Consider the following 24,136-nt stretch of genomic DNA (forward strand, 5'->3'; position numbering starts at 1 on the left):
ACGCGGCTATTCGAATAGTTTCATACCCTGCAGGGGTGTACTTCGTCACACACGCTCCCACCACTTATCGGCGCTACACGACGTGTACTCGACAACCTTCAAGCGGAAGCCCAACGTGGGTGTCGGCCACAGCCTACCTAAACACTCGACTCTCTAGTCCAGGTTTATCGCCTATTTAGGTTCCATCCGCAGGGAGTCCGGCCGAGGTTTCCATATACGGCCCCAAACGATGTGTGCAGGGTTCCCGGACACCAAACGGGCGACTCGGTACACCGTGCCACGAGCCTACCGCATCACAGCCCACCCCTTGGTCAGCGCTGTCCACGGCCTCCAGCTTACTACAAACACCAGAAACTACGTGCAACTCCTGGACAGAGGACAAGGGTGATTAAGAAGCCGAGGGGGTCCATTGGTTTCGGGCCCAATGCGTGGTAGTAGCTGAATCTTAAATCACGCATACAGATCTCAGTTCTTAGGGACGGTCTCAATGAAACAACCCACCATGTACTCCTACATGGCCTCCCATCGATACCTTTACCAAATCGTATTCAACACCTCACTCTCATTACCGACACACACTTTCACTCTAGTTCATCACCCTGATGAGCCAGACCTGACACGACTCTAAGCGTAGCAAGCATAGCATTGTAGGAACACAACATGGCTCAATCAACTCCTACACATGCTAGTGGGTTTCATCTAGTTACTGTGGCAATGACAGGTCATGCAAAGGAAAGTGGGTTCAACTACCGCAACACACAGCAGTTTGAATCGCGTTGTCTTAATGCAGTAAATGAGAGCAGGGCGAGAAGATGGGTTTGTATTGAAATGATCAACGGGTTGCTTGCCTGACGGAGTGGTGGTGGGATACTGCCCTTCAGTTGGATACTCGTGAATATCCTCGGAGGCAGAACCTACCACAATGAACACATCGAAGCACAATCAACACCAAGCAAGTGCAACAATATGATGCATGCATGAGACATGGCAAAATGGATGTATTGGGCTAATGCAACTAGGACCAGATGGGTTTGGACTATTTTGAATCAAAGATTCAAACTCCAAGTTCATATGTGGCCTCTTTTAGTGCTTTATCTTGTTCTACATTAAACAGTAGGTTAACTTGCTTAAACATGCATGAAACCAGTACAGATGGATAGAATGGATTTTTCTGATCATTTTTCATATATAAATCTTTTCATTCTGAGCTATAGATTATTTTCTATGATTTTTTGAAGTTTGTGATAATTTCTGGAATTTCCAATATAAGAATAATTCCAGTAATTAAATTGCTTAATGCGTCAGCAGTGTGTCATGATGACGTCAGCGGTCAACGGGGTCGCCCAGGTCAAACCTGACGTGTGGGTCCCCTGTGTCAGTGTCACTGTTAGGTAATTAACTAATTAGGATTAATTTTAAACTCTAACTCAGATTATTTAGCAGGCGGGCCCCACTTGTCAGTGACTCTGAGGGGTCAACCCGTGGTCAAACCACGCTGACTCGCCGGCGACGTCCAGACGCGGCGGTGGAGTGCGGGATTCCTCCTTCGGCGACCAAATGGACGGCGGAGAGCACCTACGTGTAGCTGGGAGCAAACCGCATCGACTGGTGGTGGTGGTGGAGCTCGGGGTCGCCGGAATCGACGCCGGCGACGAGCCGTGCGGCTGCCGGGGTACGGGCGTAGTCGAACCCGTTGCTAGAGAGCACGGCGAGGGGCGTGCGATGGTGCTACGGGCTCCTGGCGATGCAGTGGAGCTAACGGCCATGGTGGTGTGACCGTTGGATGGCCGGAGCCTCGTCGGCGACGAGCTCGTGCGGCGGCGCGTACGGGTGAGCTACGTGCAGTGGCTACGGAGCTCGAGAGGGAGAGAGGAGAGGATGGGAAGGTGGCCAGGCTCACGGTGGTTGCGACGGAGCGGACGGCGAGGTCGGGGGCGAACTGCTGCAGTGGTGACGGCGGAGGGGATCTCCGACGGTGAGCGGCGAAGGCGAGGTCGGAGCAGAGGCTTCGGGGCAAGCGAGCGCTCGGGGCTCGACCTGCTCGAAGGAGAAGGCGACGACGGAGCTGTTGGACACGGTGGGACGGCGCGAGGTCGACGGTGGGCGCGGCTACTCCGGCAAGGTGGCAGCGGCTGCGTCGGCCATGGTGGAGGAAGGCGAGGGAGAGGCGATGGGGAAGAAAGGGGGTGTCCAGGGGCTCGGGGGCGCGTCGTGGAGGGTCGTCCAGCTCGTCCACGGGCGAGGCGGCAAGCAGGTGGCGCCGTGGCGGGCTGGCGCTCGCCGGCGTCACCTCTCTGCCTGCTCTGGCGAGAGCAGGCAGCTGACTGGCTATGGGCCAGCACAGTGCTGGGCCGCCAGGTGGGCTGCCAGGTAAGTCCTCTCTGCTTTCTGTTTTTCTCTTTTTTTATTTATTTCTGTTCTGTGTTTTGAAATAGTAAAAATACTATTTCATTTAGGAAAATCCTGGAAATATTCAGAGGCACCTTTGAAATTATTCTCAACAGCCTAAAAATACCTTCAAAATTATTTGGGCATTTTAAAATATTTATAGGATTTAAATTGCCCAAATGCAAATACTTATGGCTTGATGAAAAATCCAGAATAGCCTCCAAAAATATGAAACCATTTTTGGCAGAGGTTTTAGCCAGGACCAAAGATGGTGAACATTTATGGAGGGCATTTCAGGTTCATTGAAAAGGATTTTAGTAAACCCTAGTTGTTTCGGGGGGTTGCTGGGGTTTCTGGCATCCCCATTTCAAGTTTCTGTGAAAATAGACATGATGCAACACTCTAATGCATGAACTAGCTAGGATGTGACATACATGGACAACAAGAAGAGATTCAGATATTAATAGTCTGATTTTGATGCACCAGACGAGATTCGCAAACACATAAAAACGCTACAAGTAAAAATGAAGAAAAATCATCCTCAGATTCATGTAAACCTCTTTCTGAGAATCGATTCAATCATGTTCTCGAAAAAAGAATCGATTAAATCAACGGGGCCTTTCATTCATGGCTCAATCAACGGGGCCCTTCATTCACTAAATAAAAAGGAGGATTCGACAGCCACAAATGTCAGAACCACCTGCAAAGAACAGCCACAGCCTGTAGACTTACATGGCGAAACATCACCTTCTTCAAGGGGCAGCGTGCATCAATCGCCAAATGTTGGAAGCATGCACTGGATTACGGGTAAAATTGAGCATCAGAGAACCTGAACAATGTGCAGTTGTCTTACTAAAGTAACATTAACATATGCATAACTCAGATAACAGACATTGCACAGCTAAGACAACTTGGCAGTTGACACCAAAGATTCAACGGCATGGCATCGGCTGCAAGGCTCCAGGATATTTAACTTGACCATAGAGGGGACTTTCCCCAGAACGTATCTTCTGATGGCCAAGAGCGCTTTCTGTGCCTCCACCAGGCTATCCCCATCCATGAGGGGGTGACACTTGTCAAATTTTGTGACAGCGCAACTAGGATGACATGTGGTGTCCAGCGTAAGGCAGTCGAGTGATGTTGTATTCTCGAGGATATGACATGTTAGCTCAACCAAGCTCTTTGCTGAGCAAAAGCCAGTGATTGTCACACTCTTGAGCTTGGCATGGCGCTGCTGAGGGATCTGCCTCAGATCATGTGAGGGCTCTCCAAGAATCGAAGCATGCCCCATGCGATGCTGGGATATCTGCATAGGACCAATATCAATGCCACTGCTCTCCAGAGAAACCAAGATACCAAATACTCCCTCCGTCTCAAAATTCTTGTCTTAGATTTGTCTAGATACAGATGTATCTAATACTAAAACGTGACTTGATACATCCGTATTTAGACAAATTTAAGACAAGAATTTTGGGACGGAGGGAGTACTTATGAAGGAAGGATGAAAGAACTTACAGCTAATACAAAATTCTCCAAGCAAGGAGAAGCATCAACAAAAGAAACCAGAGAAAGATAATCATAAGCTCCGGAAAAAGCCATTCCCACTAATGAAATCTGCAAGAGCTTGAGGTGGAGAAACTTGCTAGATAGCATCGGTGTGTTCACCATCTGCATAAAGACATCTGAGACCTTAATTGCATTCCAATGTATCACTACTTTACTTCTATCGCCGGGCATAGCAAGTCCATAATAATCATCTAAAGTTTCAGAGTATACCTCATTCAGTGATGATATGGTAAGTGTTTCAACATTTGGCGCAATAGACAAAAGATTTTGCCGAGCATAACAGACAATGTTGGTCTGGCGGAAGCATATCATGCGTAGTGTTTTCAATTGCAGTGAGCCCCCAAGTGAGATTTGACCTAAGAAACCTGCAAAGTAAAAAGTGGTGAGATTTGGAGCATTGCTCTCTACCACCTGCAGCCTATCGCAATAGGCCACCTCCAGAAAACGGAGACGCTGCAGCAGAGAAGGTATCTTCAAGGAAATTATCTCCTCGCAGTGCAGGAGTTTCAAGCACACCAAAGCGGGAGAATTGGAAAGGAGACACCATAATTCATCCCCAGTAATCCGCGTGCAACTCATATGCAGTCTTGTCAGGCTTCTTAGGCAACCAAGACCAGCCGTGGGACGCAAGGTACAGTAACATAGGTTGAGATATTGAATTGAGTTTCCGCTCCCGTTAGATAATAGTGAACAAGGGAAGTTATACACTGAAATGATGGGTAGAGCATTCTCGAAAACAATGCTGGGTAGAGGCAGCGTCAGGATCAGTTCTTCAATCCCTGGAGTAACAGCAATACGAAGCCAACTATCAAGATAGGCGAAGTCGATGTTGTCACAACTATAGAGATCAATGTCTAGTGTCTTCACGCCGATGCCTGAGTGATTTTGCATAATCAGGTCAATCTTGCTGATAAGATCTCTTGTTATTACATCCCTAGACGCATTTCTATTCAAGCCAAGTGTTCCCAGACTGAATGTAAGGTTGGGACGGCATATCCAGTTGTGTCGGAATGCGTGCGATGCGCAAGTAGCACGGGCAGCATCTCTAAGTGTCATTTTGGCATGAATATGCCGCAAGATATCCTGCATGCAGTAGACATAGGAGAATACACACATTAGAATTATAGATGCAAGAAAATAGATTGGAAAAACTCAGATAAAATCATAAAATAGCAATCCTTAAGAATAAATGGTGATTCAGCCTGCCTATATGTTTGAATTAGACATCATAAAGGGAACAGTGCAACCAGTGATGTGAAGACATGCATGGAAGCATGGATACTTTTTTTTTTGGAGAAAGGAGAACACTGATTAGGGCTGCTCGACACCTCAGGAAGGTAACGAAGTATTCAAAGGAAATGATTATGTAGTAAAAAGTGTTTATAACCCCATCCTTCTAGTCCGAATGTGGCACCCCGCATTTTAAGCTTGGCTATAATTCTGGGTATACTCTATTAGTTGGTATCTTCCTGCCTCCACTCCAGGGAGGGGTACAACCTAGATTGCAGCGATATCGATACGCGTATCAGTATCGGGGCGATACGGATACGCAAATACATCATTTCTGAAAAGCGTCAATACGAGGATAGGTTTGACTATTTTTTTAAATAATATAAAGAATATGTTATCAATTAAGCATCAAGCCATTTAGTATATATTTAGTCAGTGCAGCCCATTATCTTCTATCTTCTTATCCATGATTCCAACAAAAGCAAGAACCAGCAGCCACAGGGTAGCAGCAATTTACCAAACATAAAAGTTCAGTTAGAGAGAAAGGGAGGAGGAGGAAATCAGAAGCCTTCCATTAGATAGAATTCTACAGGATAGTGGGGGGACGGGGAGCGGGAGCACTGGGGAAAGGAGCCCACCACCAGCACTACTAGAGCGTGAGAGGTATCGGGGAAGTATCGGTGTTTTCTTGGGTATAACATAGGTGCCAGGTTTTTGGATGTCGTTTCTTTCAACTAACTCTTCTATGACAGCATTACGAGGCTGATGCTTGCACCATAGCCAAACTTGTCTTAATTTTAGAAAGGACTTTCCTCTTATTACAAACTGTAGCAGTAGAAAATTAGAAACATCTTGTTTGGAGGGCTGTTGGATGGAGTTCGCTGGTGGAATTCAAGCCAGATCCTGCCATTCTCTTCCTTGGCAGAAATTTAGTAAGTCTGCATGAATTTAGCTTCAACAGTTGATTTCCTCTCAAACTCGATGTACTTTTTATACAACTTCCTCTAATTTACATTGACAGATACCACGGGCTACAAAATCCAAAAGCAAAACATCTCAATCCAAACCAGACACCTACCCAAATCCCCAGCAAACCCTCCAAAACACAATCTACCCCCTCTTCATCCTGGAGTGGAGACAAGCCAGAGTCCTTAGATATCATTGCAGTGATAGAAAACTACAAAGAACAAAAAATCCTATGGAAACCTCCAAATTACTATTCATAAGCCACAACAAGTACACATGCCTACAGCTTAGTAACCAAACGAAACAGTGCCTTTGAGAGCCCCCATCCACTCACTTTCCGTTCAACATCCTGCCTGTAAACCCTCAGGAACGAAACATACCAAGAAGCACTACAATACATGTCCATTGTTATCCAGCAAGCACAAGCTTGCCCATGGTTTCCAACAGAGGAAATGTGATTTTTACTTGAAATGGGTGGAATTCTTAAGTATCAGCATCATGTACCTCTGGAAGATCGGGACAAGATATTCCTCTGTCAACATGATAGTTATCATCTTGCTGGCAGCGCAGACTCTTTCTTTTAGCCACCAAAGCAACCGGTCCACCTGCAATAGACCACAGTTATGGTGAGAACAGGCATTAGAATGCAAGCTCAAGGATATCGCGTGTTGCACATCAGATCCTATTTCTGAAAATCAAGAAGATTTCCCTCTAGGTGCAGGTTATCTGAGAGGATTGCATCCTTGACTCAACACACTTAATGGATGCTGCCTTGCCCTCCAGTCAAAATAGCTTTTGAATTATTTCTGCTGTAATTTCTAGGCAGGGTAATAATCTCTTCAGGCAGAAGTCACCATTGGCACTTAAGAAGGAACTAGGACAGAGATTTGGTGTCCAGTTTTCGTTCATGTTCCCCAATTTTGTGCCCAAGTAAAGATAGGCTAGCCGACGTAGATCATCCAAGTGATCGAGCTTGGTCCAATTCTCACCCAAATAGAATCCCCACCTATGCTGCCACACACACAAATAACAGTTTTGCTAGAACTCATCTAGATGAGATTTAATTTGGTCTCATTCACATTTTATAACCATTGGATGTGGTGCTATAAGATGCGTGTGTGCTGATATGGGTTGTATCCATTCTTGTTTTTCAGGTGAATGAGACCAAATTACGTCTCATCTAGATGAGTTCTAGGTACTCCCCACAAATAAACAGTTCTTCCTCTACCAACAGATCTATCTAACACACTAAGAGAATATACAAAACAAAAGCAAATAAATAACTGAGAGGCGGAAAGAGGGAGAGAGTGCAAGCAGGAGCCTTACGGTCTCGGATTCGCCGGCGGCAGCGCAGCCTGTGCCGCTTCCTGGACATGAGGAGCCTCATCAGTGTCGAATCCTGCGTGAAGCGAGGTTTAGGGGGAGCAGGGAGGGCAATCGAGATTTTTCAAGCCCGGGCCTCGACCCAGGACGCCAGGGGAGGTGGAGGAGATCGCGCCGGCGGAGGAGCTAGGGAGGAGTTTGGTCCGGGCTCCGCTGGGGACGAGGTGCTGAAGTGGCTTCAAGGATATATTTTGGCAAGGCAATATCAAAGGCCCTTAAGAAACGGAAATATTATCTGGCTTACGCTTCCTGGGAGGCCAACCCTAGCGAACGCCTCTAGGGTCGCATGATCTCCATTCCATGGCTGGCAGTTTTTGCCAAAAAATACAAAAAGTCTCCCGAAGGAAAGAATGGCAGTTTCTAATTAAAAGGGCGTGGCTAGATCTCAATCGACTGAAATTTAACCAAGTCTTAGTGAGGGCTGATCGAGGGGCTAATCGAAGAGACAAGATCACTACTAGGGAAAACCTTATACACAGAATTTTAGCAGCATCGCAGTTTAAAAACAGGCGCTACTGCTAACTAGCAGTAGCGAGCTTAACTGAACCGCGCTACTAATAACTAGGTAGCAGTAGCGCTCTATGTGAAACAAGCGCTACTACTATAATTGCCACGGATTTGCCTCCAGGCTAGATATAGTAGTAGCGTCCTTCCCTGGACGCGCTGCTGCTAAAGTACTTAGTAGCAGCGTTTTTCTGCAAAACTCGCTGCTGCTAAGTGTTGCATCTAATTAAGTTTAGTCCCATACTGCTAAATGAACAAGGTGTTTACCACCTTAAATATGTTACTTCTCAAACTACCTTGAGCATTTGGTCTTCATTGAACTATATGTGTAGGATTTGTGGCTGCAATATGAATCTTTACCAGTGCCTATACAGGTACTGTGAGGATTCATGTTGACTATTTAGATTCTACACAAAAAGATCAATGATGACCAATGTATATTTTTGATGCGTGCTTAGACTTAGCAGTAGCGTTTTTCTGTAAAACGCGCTATAGCTACTTTAGCTATAGCGCGTTTCCTAAAGTGCGCTACTGCTAGTTCGACTTAACCACCCGTCCGCTCAAAATTTCGCTAAGTCCTCCTCCCCCCCGTTCCCCTACTCCTCTGTCGCCGCCGCCCGAGCCCGAGCCTGACCTCACCGCCGCCGCCCGAGGCCGCCCTCAACCTCACCGCCACCGCTCTCGACCTCACCGTCGCCGTCGCCTCCCCCACCCCCTCCGCTCTCGACCTCACCGCCGCTCTCGACCTCACCGTCGTCCGTCGCCGCCGCCGCCGTCGTCCATCCGCCACCGAGGTACTCCCTCCTTCCGTCCCTCCTCCTTCCACCACGCCCTCCTCCCTCCTCCTCCCACCGCGCCCTCCTCCCTCCGCCTGCGGCCGCCCCCTCCTCCCTCCTCCGCCGGCAGCCCTCCTCCCACCGCCCCTCCCTCCTCCTCCTCTGGCCGGCCCCTCCCCCTCCTCCTCCGGCCGCCCGCTCCCCCTCCTCTCTCCTCCCTCCCTCCCTTGTCTCTACTCTTGCAAATCGTAGGTGTTTTGAATAAAATAGAAGTAAGAAAATTTAGGGTAAAACTAGGGTAGTAGAATTTTTTGCAAGTGTTTAATAGAAAATAGTTTATTTAGTAAGTGATTAATATAACTAGTTTATTTATATTAGGTACTTGTAACACCTCCAGTGTCATGCTACAGTAATCTCATGCCTGATGATGCCATGTCATCATAATGAAGTTGCTAATCCTCACTTTGTTTCAATCCAAACTCAGATTCAAGTTAAATTTGAAGTCAAAATTTACCTCTTCAAAATGCAAACAAAATAGTTCATAATTTTGCAAATAATGCCTAATTATTTATGTTGGGGAAAACAACATCACCTATATTCCCAAAATGCCCTTAGGATTTAAAATAGTGCCCAAAACAACCCCATTAATCTATTTTCATTTATATAAAATTTAAATGAAATTATCTTTCTGCAAAACCTTTTTATGGCAGTGCCAAATACTGCAAAGTATTTATGTGGTACAATTTCATATTTTATAAAAGTCGTTTAGTGGCCTAACATTTTTTTGCAAATCAGAAAGTTTAAAGAAATCAGAAAAGGAGAAAGAGAAAAGGCCGAAACCTCACTGTTCACTCTAGCCCAATGGCTACAGTAACACGGCTCAGCCCACGTAGCACTCTTCTTCTTTCTTCTGTTCATACTTTCTTCTGTTCATACAAACGCCGTGGACAGAGCGCGTGCGTCGACGCCGCCGATGTCCACGCGTCGGTCATCCAACCCTCCTCGATGCCTACAAGGCCTTCCCCGCGCCCCTCTGCGAAACCCTAGCACTCACTCACACCCTCTTCCTCACTCTTTCCCTCTGTATCCCGCCCGACGCCGCTGTCGTCGTGCTCCGCTCGATCCCGCGGCTACCGTGCCCCAATCGCCACTCCGCCATGTCGTACGTCGTCGCCGCCCTAGACTACATCACCTCCGCCTCTCCGTTGAAGCTTGGAGCCACTGCAACGACCTCCCCGAGCTCGTCTTCCCCGCACGGCCGTCGTCGATCGCCGCCCCGATTCGCTGCCTCGAGCCTCCCCCGAGCTCACTCTTGCACATCTGCAGGGGCTCTGTGAGCTCCTCTCCTTCTCCCCTTACTCCCATGCTCATCTCCACGCTCGTAGCCGCCGAACACGTCATGGCCGTACTCGTTGCCGAAGACGAGCTCGCCGCCGTGACCACCGTAGCCCGAGCTCGCGTCCGACCTCGTATTCGAGCTCCTGGAGCTCGTAGGAGCCCAACACCGCTCCCCGCGTTGCTTGACGTGCCCCCACATCGCCGTAACCACCAACGCCCGAACTTCGGCGTCCGCTCCGCCGCTCGCCGCCATGACGAGAGCTCCGTTCCCCGTGCGTGTGCGCGCTCACCGCACCTTGTCTCGCCCCAGGCCGCCCCCCCGCGTGCGTGCTGCCGCTAGCCGTTGCGGCCGGCTGCTGCTAGCCTGCTACTGCTGGCCATGGACGTGGCCATGGCCGAGCGGCCGTGCGTGTGTGTGCGTGTTGTGCGTGCGTGCAGTGTGTGTACGCGATGTGTGCGTGCAGTGTGTGTGCGCGATGTGTGCGTGCAGTGTGTGTGTGGCCGCGCCCATCTCCGGCCTCGCCCGCCTTCGGCCGGCCTCGCCGCGCCGCCGCTGCTTCTCCTTGCTGCTGCTCTGCCCGCTGCGCTCAGCTGCTGCTCCCCTGCTACAGTAACATTCAGTTACTGTAGCAGTAGCCAGCTTTGCGACTATAACACTGACTAGCCCTCTTCACAGCCTCAAAGCAGCATCTGAACAAAGCTTAACATAGCTAAAATAAATATATACGGGTAGTACACTTGACAAGGTTCAAAACATCCCATTAGACCAAATTCAAATAAGGCATGGATTAAATCCTGTGAAAATCACAAAATCTTATGTTCGTATATTTTAACAGTTTCTGGAATCAACAACAAGTGGCACTTTTCAAGCAAAGTTTTGTTTAAGCACATGAACACTAATAGTGATGCAATTGATACCATCTAGTAGATCACAGGGAAATGGTCAACATTGATATAAGGTACTAATCCATAGGATGGGCAGAACCATAGTTATAGCCTTTGGAAATCAGCTAAGTGAACTTTAAAAACTGAACAATTCTCAGACTTAGCCAATTTTCAGGAATTCCAAATAGCTGTTTAATTCTTCGGAAATTCATAGAAATTAAACCGTAACTCGGATGAAAATGTTTTCTACATGAAAGTTGCTCAGAAAAATCCAACCGAATACGCGGTCCGTTCATCTGTCACATGCCCCTAGCATGTTGAACATGGAACTTTCCCCCTCTTTTCCTCTGTCCGGAATCCGTCTACCGCCAGGAAATCATCCTCGAATGTTTATTCCCTCCGTCTGCAACGTGTAGTACTGCTTTAGGTCGACCCTCGCGCTACGTATCGTCATGTTATGCTTGGTGATGCTATGTTTTCTTTATATTTACTGTTTCTTCCCCCTCTTCTCCTTCGGTAGACCCCGAGACCGCTGATGATGCCACTGTGATCGACTACGTCGACGATGACCCTTCTTCCCTTTCAACGGAGCTTCCAGGCAAGCCCCCCCTTTGATCATCCCGATATCGCCCATTCCATTCTCTCATGCTTGCATTAGATTTTGCTACTGTATTTGATTGCTCCTATTCTGATGCATAGCCTGCTTTTGTACCTGCTGTTGTTACCTACCTGCTTCTCCTAAACTGCTTAGTACAGGTTGGTTAGTGATTCATCACTGACCCCCACTTGTCCTTGTTGCCCCTGCTTCATCATCGCCGACTCGATCTACGTGACCGAAGACCAGGCCCCGACACCGCACATCACTTTCCCCTTAGTTGCTCGACACTACTGGACTACTATCGAGTGCCGGGGGTGAGACCTCATTAGCACTTCTGATGTTACCCTGTAGTGTAGATATTCGGTCGTGGTCATCGTGGGTGATTCCGCCTTAACCACTTCCGATACGACTCTGTCGTGCAACCCCTCAAGTGTGAACTTCGAGGGTGGTTCCTCTTACGTTCACCTTGATGATTACATCGAGTGGAATTCATCGGGGGTGATTCCTCGGGTTTTAACCTTGATGTTTGGACACACAGTTACTATGGTTACTATGACTTTACACTGAACCATGTTACTAAAGACGGGTCGGCCCTGAGGGGTACCCGCGCGAGCATATTTGCGAGTGATGTGGAGTCGGGTTGACCTGGAGGGTGCCCGCGAGATAATTACGAGGCGTGGCCGGGCATTCCTAGCCCTTGCCGCAAGTCCTCGAGATGGGGCAACGGGGTCACATCTTTCGTGAGTCTCTGCTTGTTACCGCGCGTTCCTAATCCACTACGATTTGGATATTTGATCCGAGGGGCCTCTGGCCTGATAGCACTAACCATCACGTGGGCATAGTATGGGCGTTCTGCGTCGTATACATCAGCCGAAGCTTAATAGACGTCAGCGACTGAGCGGCGCGCGCCGGGTTGGACTGCGTAAGCACCTGCCTTGTTGAAGGAGGTAGCTAGGTCTGCTCACCGGCCGCCCACACAACGTGCAGGAGTTCCCGGGGAGATGGCCCATGACCCCTGGGGGCATAGGTTTAGTCCGGCGTGCTGGCCTCTCTATTAAGCCTAGGTCGGGTTGCGGCGTATTGTTTGGCCGAGGCCGGGCATGACCCAGGAAAGTGTGTCCGGCCGGAGTTAATCGAGCGTGGTGGGTAAGTTGGTGCACCCCTGCAGGGAAGAAAACATCTATCGATAGCCTGTCCTACGGTAACGAACACTTGGAGTTGTATCCCGATCGATACAACTAGAACTGGATACCTGAGATGAGAAATGACTGTGATGAGAAATGGATATGAGAAATGGAGATGAGAACTAGATAGTATGGCTTTGGGATTGCTTTCTCGCAGGGAGTCGAGAAAGGATCTCTGGCCGAGGTTGATAACACTTCTACTACTTTACTTTATGCTACTCTACTCCCTCCTGTTGCTGCAAGATGGTGGGTTTGAGAAGATGCTAGTCTTCGATAGGCTAGGCTTTCCCCCTTCTCTTCTGGCATTCTGCAGCCCAGTCCACATATACAGCCTTCCTTTGATAATGTTGCATATGTAGTGTAGATCCTTGCTTGCGAGTACTTTGGATGAGTACTCACGGTTGCTTTGCTTCCCCTTTTCCCCCTTCTTTCTTCTTTCTGGTTGTCGCAACCAGATGGTGGAGCCCGGGATCCAGACGACACCACCGACGACTACTACTACCCCGAGGGTGCCTACTACTACGTGGAGGCCGCCGACGACCAGGAGTAGTTAGGAGGCTCCCAGGCAGGAGGCCTTGCCTTTTCGATCGTTGCTGCTTTTGTGCTAGCCTTCTTAAGGCAAACTTGTCTAACTCATGTCTGTACTCAGATATTGTTGCTTCCGCTGACGCTTGTGTATTCGAGCTTATGTATTCGAGCCCTCGAGGCCCATGGTTTGTAATATAAAGCTTGTATTATTTTATTTATGTCTAGAGTTGTGTTGTGATATCTTCCCGTGAGTCCTTGATCTTGATCGTACACATTTGCGTGTATGATTAGTGTACGATTGAATCGAGGGCGTCACAGTACTTAATAGAACTAGTTTATTTGGTAAGTGCTTAATAGAACTAGTTTATTTATAGTAAGTGCTTAATAGAACTAGTTTATTTAGTAAGTAGTTAATAAAACTAGTTTATTTAGTAAGTAGTTAGTAAAACTAGTTTATTTAGTGTTAGGATTATATATAAGATATTTTCAAATGTTTTTTTTTCATATTTTGAACCATTGAAATACAATGACCATCGATAAATGGCCTATGTTTTGCCAGAGTGTTGATTAATTTCCGTTCCGGCAAATTTCAGGCGCTCGATATGTCTTTTTTAGCAAAGGTCATGCCACGTTTTTTGGGTTTTGCCATCGAGTTATAATCTTTGAATTTTGAACACAGGAGATGTCTGATGACGATGGGATCCCGGAGTGCGGGTACTGCTACGATGACCGTGGTGTGTGCGACAGGTTTCCTCACCTGCAAAATGATAGGTTTTTCACCGTGAAGCTGGAAGAGACCTTCGATGTTTGTACGGTACGCAACGACAAGCATTTCATCATAATAAATATCATCACTTGTGCTTCTTTTGTTCAACATGTAATTTATGGATTTTTTTTCAATACGACTAGTACATCCCGTGCCATGCTAGAGCATATGTATTGGAGAAGCTTGGTTTTGGTTTAGATGACTTTGAGAATGTGGAGACCAGGAGGGCTCACTTAAGAACTAAACATGGTTATGAGTTTCTGGTTAAGTTCTACAATGCGGTCGATCGCTCCCATTTCGGTTGCTCTAATTGGGAAGCTCTCTGCAAGGCATATGGATTTGAGGAGGGAATGTGAATAAGATTTGATATTCGTCCCAAAGATTATGATGACGATGATAATATCAACATCTGGGTGGATGTGGATATGCCTCCAGTTTTACCTAGATGTGAGTTTGTCAAACTAATTTGTTAAGTTCAGTAGTTTATGTTGTTAATTTAAAAATATTTGGTGTTCGTCCGTACTAAACTTATTTATTTATAATTGTTAGCTTATTTCTTATCTTCAAGAAATACTCGGAAGGTAGTAGACAACACATACTACAGCTATGATTCCAAGCTTAATTGTGAGGAGAAAGGTTATCTTGTCTCATTCATAGAAGATGTTGAGGCCTGCAAAACCAGTCACTCAATCAGCCCAAATTATACTAGATACGTGCCACTAGTCCATAAATTGCTTGATGGTAACTTCATTGCCAAAAACTTGGTAAGATTTTGTTAATGATGGTAACTTCATTGCATACATTATTCTTAAGTAAACTACATTGCTAACTATATATGTTACTATTTCGGTTTTGAACAGAGGCTCCCGAAGCAGGTTGTGCCTGACATGCTATGTACCGAAGGTGATATGCATATGGTTAGCTTACGACCAACTCCTTCGGAGGCTTACCATACCGCATACTCGATTTCTTCAAATGATGGAAGGCTCAAAATCAAAGAATGGAGCAAAGTGATGAATGCGCACACGCAAATAATTGGAGACAAAATGAATGTGCGCAAGCCACAAGTTGGATATAGGTTTATGTCCATTCTCCATTATGGTGAAGGACCGGTTTATCTGTTTTATGGTATTTTAGCTAGGAGAGAGGAGTAGGTCCTAAGTATTAAGACCAATTAGTTAGTGTTGATTATATATAACTACAATGTCTTAGACTTGATGGTGATGCTGAGTAGGAGTAGTGATTATGAGTACTATGATGATGATGATGAGGAGTTGTTATTATAACTAGTGACGAAGTTGTTATATGATGTCTCATCATGGACGAAAATGATGATTATGAGGAGTTATATGACAATGATATATTATGATGATAAGTTGTTAATGATATTATGATGATGATGATGATAAGTTATTATGTCATTGGGTGAAAGAACCGCGGATTAGTTTCAAATGGATGGATCCAAAGTGACCATTATATTGGTTACTTTGGATCCATGCACTTGAAACTAATCCAAAGTTCTTTCACCTAGTGATTTAATAACTCATTATGATGTTAAAACAATCTCTAAATTGCTACTATATGAAAAATTGTATACAGGTGTATGAATACGACCTAAAATAAAAAAGAAATGGAACTAGGAATAATAGTAGTAGCGATTGTTCTCGAAAGCGCTACTAGTAATTAGCAGTAGCGCTCGTTTGGGAAAGCACTGCTACTAAGTAGATATAGCAGTAGCGCGTGCCAGCAGGCGCTACTGCTAAGCTTTAGCTGTAGCGCCTTATCATTAGCGCGCTTCCCCGCGCTACTGATAGGCCAAAAACCAGCGCTACTGCTAGGCTTTTCCCTAGTAGTGGATGAGTTGCAGTCTTTAGGGTTCATACCCAAAAACCCTTTAGTCATGTATCCCTGTTTAAATCTTTGAGGAACGCGTGGACGACAGCGCAGGGTGTGACCTTCAAGCCAATGGGCGAAAGCATATTCCTAGCGCAACTGGTGTGTCTTGGTGATTGGAACGGAGTGATCAATGGAGGACCCTGGCTCTTCCGCAAGGCGGCAGTAGTCATTGAGGAATACGATGGAATTACGAATGTGAATGACTACAAATTGGATCGTATCCCCGCATGGGTACGTATTGTTGGAATCCCGGATGGTCTTATGAAAAATAAAGCAATTGCGGAGAAGATAGCGAGGAAGGTCGGTATCCCTCCAATAAAGGTTATTGTGAATGAAGGACGAATTAATCTGACTAAATATTTGAGAGCTAGGGTGTTTCTTCCCCAAGATGTTCCACTAGTTCGGTTTGTCCATCTGACATTGAAAGAGAGCAAGAGGTATCCGGTGGAATATGAAAAACTCCTAGATTTCTGTGATTTCTGTGGTATGATTGGACATTTAGTAACAGAATGTGGGGATGGAACTCATAGAGCAGAGGACTGTGAATGGGGCAACTGATTGATGGTTAAGTTTGATGATCCGTCAGGCGGACCTGGGTATGGTCGAGGTGGTGGCCGTGGCTCAGGCCGTGGAGGAGAGATGTGGAACAGAGGGAGGGGTTTTGGTGATGACAGGAACACGGCACCAAGAGGTGCAGGGAGGGGTAATGATGGAGATCTAAACCCACAGGAATCTGTGAGCATGGACATGGAAAGAGGGGATGATCTTCAAGGGAAAGATGTTGTGCCGTTCGCTAGAAAGCGTCTCATTAGTCAGGATGGGACTGTTAATATAGTAGCCAACTCCTCTATGGCACCGCCACTCGGTTTTGTGACGGATCAAGTCCTACTGATCGAACACATAGGTGGAGGACAGATTGATAAAACCCACATGAGTACCCCTCAAAAGTTACATGATAACAAAAGGCTGAAGGCCAATATGTCAGAGTCGACAGAAGAATTAGCGGTGTCCTCCTCCGGGGAGGGTCGCCGATCGCAATGAAAATTATAAGTTAGAACTGTCGGGGTTTGCTCGGGACCCCGACAGTGAGATCGCTTCTGGACATCTAGAGGCAGAATAACCCAGATGCGTTTTTTCTGTCTGAAACGCATTTGGACGAGACTAGGGAAGATGAGATAATGAGGAAAGTGAGGATGGATCATAGGATTGTGGTCCCCTGTCTTGATGGTAGAAGCGGAGGTTTACTATTAGTCTGGAAGAAGGAGGTGAGGATCTACTCCCGGACTAATACGTTTAATTGCATAGATGTCTCGATGGAAGAAGTGGATGGTAGAGTATGGAGGCTTACGGGTTTGTATGGAGAACCAAGCTGGGACAATAAGAATAAAACATACCAGTTGATCCGAGACCTTCATGCCCACTCTAACTTACCGTGGGTTGTTATTGGTGACTTCAATGAAATACTACCGTCGTCAGAAAAAGAAGGAGGAACCCAGCGGCAAAAGTCTAGGCTTAAAGCGTTCCAAGATGCCCTGACAGACGGCTCCTTGGAGGATATTGGATACCATGGCGACAAATTTACCTTTTTCAGAGGAGGGCTACGAGAAAGGTTGGATTGAGCAGTATCAAATCCGGGATGGATGGATATGCATCCTCTATGTGGTCTTGTAAACCTGGATATGGGCAAGTCGGACCACATACCTATATGTTTGGATACTGAATACCTGGCGGGTGTCGTAGTTCAAAGGCGTCGGTCAGGAAGAAAGTTTGAGGCAAGATGGCTAGAAGAGGAATTGGTGGAGGAAGTAGTGAGGACGGCGTGGCAGAAGGCAGTTGTAAGGGGGCTCTGCCCCTCGGCTAGTGAGAAACTAGCAGCAGTGCATAAAGATCTTCACCAATGGGACAGGAAAGTTTTGAAGGGACCTCGAGCCAGACTGAAAACAGCGCAGCAGGAACTAGAGGCACTGATGCGAGAGCCATATGATGCTGAGGCACGGGCAAAACAACATGACTTGACGCTCAAAATTGAAAACCTCTTAGAGCAGGAGGAGATCTACTGGGCCCAACGGGGACATGCAAAGTGGCTTCATCGCAGTGACCGTAAGACCAAAAAATTTCATCAGTTTGCTTCGGCTCGTAGGCGTCGTAATTTGATCAAGAGATTGAAAGATAATAATAATGCATGGGTTCAGGGGAATGAGAACCTCAAACCATTGATTTTTGATTACTTTCAGAACTTGTTTTTAACGGAGGCAGGGCCGATTGATGAAGCTCTACTAAACACAGTAAAACCCGTGGTGACGGGGCAAATGAATGACCTTCTAATTTCCCCATACACAAGGGAAGAAGTAAGAAAAGCTTTGTTTCAAATAGGAGATATGAAAGCCCCAGGCCCTGATGGGCTGCATGCCATCTTCTTCAAACGTTTTTGGCATATCGCTGGAGAGGAGCTAACAAATGAAGTGCTACAAGCAATAAACAACAGGAAAATTCCTAATGGGTGGAATGACACTAATGTGGTGCTAATACCTAAAGTTGACAGCCCAGAGTTGATCACTCAGTTTAGGCTTATCAGCTTATGTAACGTGGTGTATAAAATCATTTAAAAAATGTTGGCAAATAGGTTGAAAAAAATCATGCCGGAGTTGATTTCTCCTACACAGAGTGCTTTTGTACTAGGTAGGTTGATCACTGATAATGTGTTGATTGCATATGAGTGCTTTCATTCCATAAAGAAGAGAACACATGGGTCGAATGGTATTTGTGTTGTTAAACTGGACATGCTAAAAGCATATGACAGAGTAGAATGGGATTTTTGAGGCAGATGATGATAAGGTTGGGGTTTCATGCACAATGGATTGAGCTAATTATGGAGTGCGTATCCTCTGTGAAATATCACATCAGATTCAATGACACAGAGACGGATGAATTTATTCCAACCAGGGGCCTAAGACAGGGAGACCCCCTGTCTCCTTACATGTTTTTGATCTGTTCTGAAGGACTATCTAGTATGTTATTGCATGAAGAAGAAATAGGTGGAATTGAAGGAATAAAAGTGGCAAGGAATGCCCCTTCAATATCTCACCTTTTGTTTGCAAATGACTCTCTAATTCTTATGAGAGCCACGGTACAAAATGCAAGTACTTTGAAGAGGGTTCTAGATACTTATTGTGAGAGCTCGAGACAGAGAGTAAGTACACCTAAATCTAGTGTATTTTTCAGTCCTAATACCAGAGTTAGTGAAAGAGAGGCTGTTTGTGGAATGCTGAATATATTAACTAAAGCTTTGTCTGACAAGTACTTGGGATTACCGACTATTGTGGGTGTTGATAGAAGTGATTGCTTTCAACATCTTGATAGAGTGTGTCAGAGGCTGAAGGGTTGGAAGGAAAAATTCCTGTCAATTAAAGGTAAACAAATCCTTCTCAAAGCGGTAGCTCAGGCAATTCCATCGTATGCTATGTCTGTGTTTAAATTACCGAAAGGAATTTGCAAAGCAATAACTGATGAAATATCGAGCTTCTGGTGGGGTGATGGAGAGGAAAAAAAGGAAAATGCACTGGTTTGCATGGTGGAAGATGCGTGTACCAAAGAAGAAGGGAGGACTGGGATTCAACGACCTTCATAGCTTTAACCTTGCTATGTTAGCAAAGTAGTGTTGGCGACTGATCCATAATCCTGACTCTTTGTGTGCACGGGTCCTAGGTGCAAAATACTACCCGGATGGAAATATCATGTGAGCTGGACCGAAGAAAGGCTCCTCGTTCACATGGCAAAGTATTTTTGCGGGAATACAAACTTTCAAGAGGGGATGTATTTGGAGGGTGGGTACGGCTTCACAGATTAATATCTGGGAGGATTCATGGATTCCATCAAGCCCGTCCAGGAAAGTAATTACCCCTGGAGGGGGAGTTATGTTATCAAAAGTGCAAGATATAATTGACCCACACACGGGTTAGTGGGATGATGCACTTATTCAGAGTGTGTTCTCACTAGTTGATGTAAGAAGAATACTACAAATCCCACTCCAAGTTGAAGTTTTAGAGGATTTTGTGGCCTAGCAATTCACAAAGTCAGGAACATTTTCAGTTCGCTCGACTTATCACCTAGAGTTTGACCACCAGTTCAGTTGGCATTACAGAGAGACTAACAGCCTAGGAACTGCTCAGCTAAACGGGGCCTGGAAGGAGATTTGGCACCTCCGCTTACCGGGAAAGATCAAACATTTTGGTTGTAAAGTCCTTAAGGGAGTTCTTCCGTGCTATGGTGTGCTGGCGGACAGACATATTCCCTTGATCCCGCAATGCCCAATATGTAAGGTTGGTTTGGAAGATATTCAGCACTGTTTATTCACATGTGATAGAGCTTGACTTGTGTGGGCATCACTAGGTTTAACAGATGAGATAGATAAAGCTGTTATACAGGACCGGTCCAGATCTGTTAATTTGGATACGTTGATCCGATTGCAGAAGCTAGCAGGGGACATACAAATGGCCGAGCTTATTCTCATTGCTATGTGGTTTATATGGTGGCAGCGGAGGCAAGCGTCGAAGGGAAAGACAGTTTCAACCCTGGAACAATCAGCTATCTCAATACGAGTTCTCGCTACCAATTTTGTTCGAGCAAATACACCAAAATTGGCCACCCGCAAGAAAGATCAAGTGTGGAAAAAGCCAGCCAGGGGAGTTATAAAGCTTAATGTCGATGCATCATTTCATGAGGAGAATCCTCGGGGAGCATGTGGCGTTGTTGCACGTGATGACCATGGCAAACTGTTGGGAGCAGCAACACAAATTCTACCTCATGTATCAAGCGCGGGATCAGCTGAAATCTTGGCTATCCGCTCTAGTCTATATCTAGTAGCTAACTTGGGATGCACCAAGATCATTATAGAATCGGACTATATGCATGCTTTGGAGGCAATATCTGATCCGGCTATGTATATGGGAGTCGACGCCGACGTCGCGGTTGTGATGGAGTGCTCCCTCCTGGCGATGGAGTTTACAAGTGTTAGTTTTGATTTTTGTAACAGAGAGGCTAATATGCTTGCGGACGATCTTGCAAAGCATTGTCTTAGCAGTAGAATTTCTGAAAGCTGGGAATCTTTCATCGCTGACTTGTTCTTCACCACTATGTAAATGATCTTGCCATTATTTGAGGAATAAAGTCACGACGTTCAAAAAAAGTCTCATTCAAGTGACATACCATGTAAAAAGAAAAAGGAAAAATTGCATGGATATCCACGTATAAGATCTCCTGAATATAGCATCGACTAAGACTTAGTTAAGTCTTAGTCGACTGAGGTTTAGCAATCTCGTTTCTAAAAACTGGCAGCCCCACACCCTTCAAATGCAGTGATAACTGTGAGGGGACCATGTTCTTTTCCACCCATTCCGACGGACGTTCACCAGGGATGAGGGTTCTAAAAAAAGGCAAAGCCGAAGTCGTCAAAATTTCACAAGTAATTTTTGGAGACCAGAAAGAAAAATTAGCATCAACCAATTGATAGTCATATCGGTTGACAATTTACTATGACATGGAGGACTGGGTCTTTATGAGTACTGACAGTTAGAGGATGCGTGAGTTGAGACTTGTATATTAATCTCACACATTAGTTCAAAAGGTGTAAGGTGCACTTTTAACCTTTCTCATGGGAAGCAAAACTGGCCGGTGTAAATGTAATTCTGAGTTAAAAACTGCTATAGGTCATCGAGGAAACAAAATTTTCAATTTATTCTTTGAACATCAAGAGATAGGTCTAGGCCTTCATGTCAATTCTTTCAACATTTTTTGTTAAAGATATGTTTGCATTTTGGAGAGAAGTAGCTACTTCCTTTGCACTGAAACATATGTCGTTGGAGTAGCTGAGTACAAGGGGAGTAGTAATTAGAGAGTCAGCACTACTGGGATGCATTTCATTTCACTTGGAGGCATCAGACCATGTAGATTTTGGGGGGAAACAACTAAATATTATAAGATTTGAGTTCGTGCCACATTAGATTCATTATTTTTTGCATGGAATTGTTGAGAATATTAAGAATTTTCTGATGGAATAGAACTTGCTTGACGATCCCAACAAATCAGATCATTTAAATCCCTATGTAAAGAATGGTTTCTAACAACATCTCAAACGGCGACCCACAAATTTCCTCCCGCATCCGTCCGCGGACCGGAGGGGGATGGGGCAGTTCGCAGACACGAATGCGGGAGGCCATCCAACCGTAGTCGCACACATTGCAACACTTTTTCAACAAACAGGATGAAATTCCTCCAAACATGGGCGGATTTCATATAAACACGACGGATTTCATACAAACCGGACGAAAACGGTTACATTTTGGACATATTTTCAACTAAAAATGAAACTGAACTAGTCTACGATTGGCGTCGACGGATATCCATTCTGACAACATGATACCCTCGACTAGTCTACTGCTGACCGCAGCGGGTCTGTTGGGGAACATTGCATGGAAAACAAAAAAATTCTACGCACACGCAAGATCTATCCATGGAAATGCATAGCTACGAGGGGGGGGGGGGAGAGCATCTATACACCCTTGTACATCGCTAAGCGGAAGAAAATATGAACACAGGTGATGTAGTCATTGATACGTCTCCGACCTATCTATAATTTATGAAGAATTCATGTCATGTTTACAACAATTTTATATGGTTTTGGTATGATTTGAGAGGAACTAAGCCACACTGATGTTGTTTTCAGCAGAACTACTGTGGTGTTGTTTTTTGTGCAGAAATAGAAGTTCTCCAAATCCAATGAGACTTTTTGACGCTTTTTTTGAAATAAAAGAGGCACTAGAAGCTTCGTGGGAGGACCAGAAGGTGAAGGAGGTGAGCACAAGACACCTGGGCACGCCAGGAGGCGCAGGCGCGCCCAGGTGGGTTGTGCTCACCTCGAGGTCCATCTTCGCGTGAAACCGACGCCCAAAAATCTTATAAATACATAAACCCCCAGAAATAACCCTAGATCAAAAGTTCCGCTGCCGCAAGCCTCTGTAGCCATGACAAACCAATCTACACCCTGTTCGGGCACCCTGCCAGAGGGGGAAATCATCACCGGTGGCCATCTTCATCATCTCGGCGGCCATCATGATGAGGAGGGAGTAGTCCACCCTCGGGGTTGAGGGTTTGTACAAGTAGCTATGTGTTTAATCTCTCTTGTGTTCCTAAGATGTCACGATCTTGATGTATCGTGGGCTTTTTTAATATAGTTGGATCATATGGTGTTTTCCCCTCTCTATCTTGTTGTGAATTGATTTTTCCCTTTGAGATTTTTTTCTTATCAGATTGAATGCTTTTATGGATTTGAGAACACTTGATGTATGTCTTGCTATGAATACCCCTGGTGACAATGGGGTATCATATTGATTCACTTGATATGTGTTTTGGCACTCAACTCGTGGATTCCCGAGGTGACATTGGGGTAATCCATGCATAGGGGTTGATGCTCGTTCTCGTCTTTGTTTCTCCGGTATAAATCTTGGGGCACTCTTTGAGGTTCTTTGTGTTGGATTGAGTATTGTGAATCTGAAATTGTTTGACGCATATCGTATAATCAACTCACGGATACTCGCGGTGACATTGGAGTATCTAGGTGACATTAGAGTTGGTTGATGTGTGTCATATGTGTTATTTTAGTACGAACTGTTGGTTAGATCGATCGTAAAGAATAGCTTGGTGTTATTTTAGTACGAACTCTAGGATAGATTGATCGGAAAGAATAGCTTTGAGGTGGTTTTGTACCCTACAAACAATTTCTTCTTATGTTCTCCACTAGATAAGAACTTCGGAGTGATTCTTCATCGCACGTGAGGGATGGTTATATGATCCAATTATATCAGCATTGTTGAGAGATTGCACTAGTGAAAGTACGGACCCTAGGCCCCATTTTCAAGCATTACAATAGCGTTTGTGCTCCTTTTTATCAATTGCTACCTTGCTGTTTTTTATTGTTCCTATTACAAAAATCAATATCTACTATTGTTAATACACTTGTATCACCATCTCTTCATCGAACTAGTGCACCTATACAATTTACCATTGTATTTGGTGTGTTGGGGACACAAGAGACTTTTTGTTATTTGGTTATAGGGTTGTTTGAGAGAGACCA

General features: G+C 45.5%; 1 protein-coding gene across 2 annotated transcripts; it reads right to left on the reverse strand.

The window, feature by feature from the left end:
• Positions 1-2,991: 2,991 nt before the first annotated feature.
• LOC123122075 (F-box/FBD/LRR-repeat protein At1g13570) lies at positions 2,992-7,756 on the reverse strand. Of its 2 annotated transcripts, XM_044542213.1 has the most exons (6): positions 7,477-7,756; positions 6,655-6,755; positions 4,165-5,037; positions 3,904-4,056; positions 3,281-3,694; positions 2,992-3,184 (listed from the first exon to the last, which is right to left on the reverse strand). In XM_044542213.1, the coding sequence occupies exons 1-5, from the start codon at positions 7,535-7,537 to the stop codon at positions 3,290-3,292; spliced, it is 1,593 nt and encodes a 530-aa protein (XP_044398148.1). In that variant the 5' UTR covers positions 7,538-7,756; the 3' UTR covers positions 2,992-3,184; positions 3,281-3,289. The 2 variants fall into 2 exon arrangements, with proteins under 2 accessions (XP_044398148.1, XP_044398147.1); XM_044542212.1 differs by having other exon boundaries at positions 2,992-3,694.
• Positions 7,757-24,136: the final 16,380 nt, after the last annotated feature.

This window comes from Triticum aestivum, chromosome 5D, assembly GCF_018294505.1.
Source record: "Triticum aestivum cultivar Chinese Spring chromosome 5D, IWGSC CS RefSeq v2.1, whole genome shotgun sequence".
In the NCBI taxonomy this organism is placed as follows: domain Eukaryota; kingdom Viridiplantae; phylum Streptophyta; class Magnoliopsida; order Poales; family Poaceae; genus Triticum; species Triticum aestivum.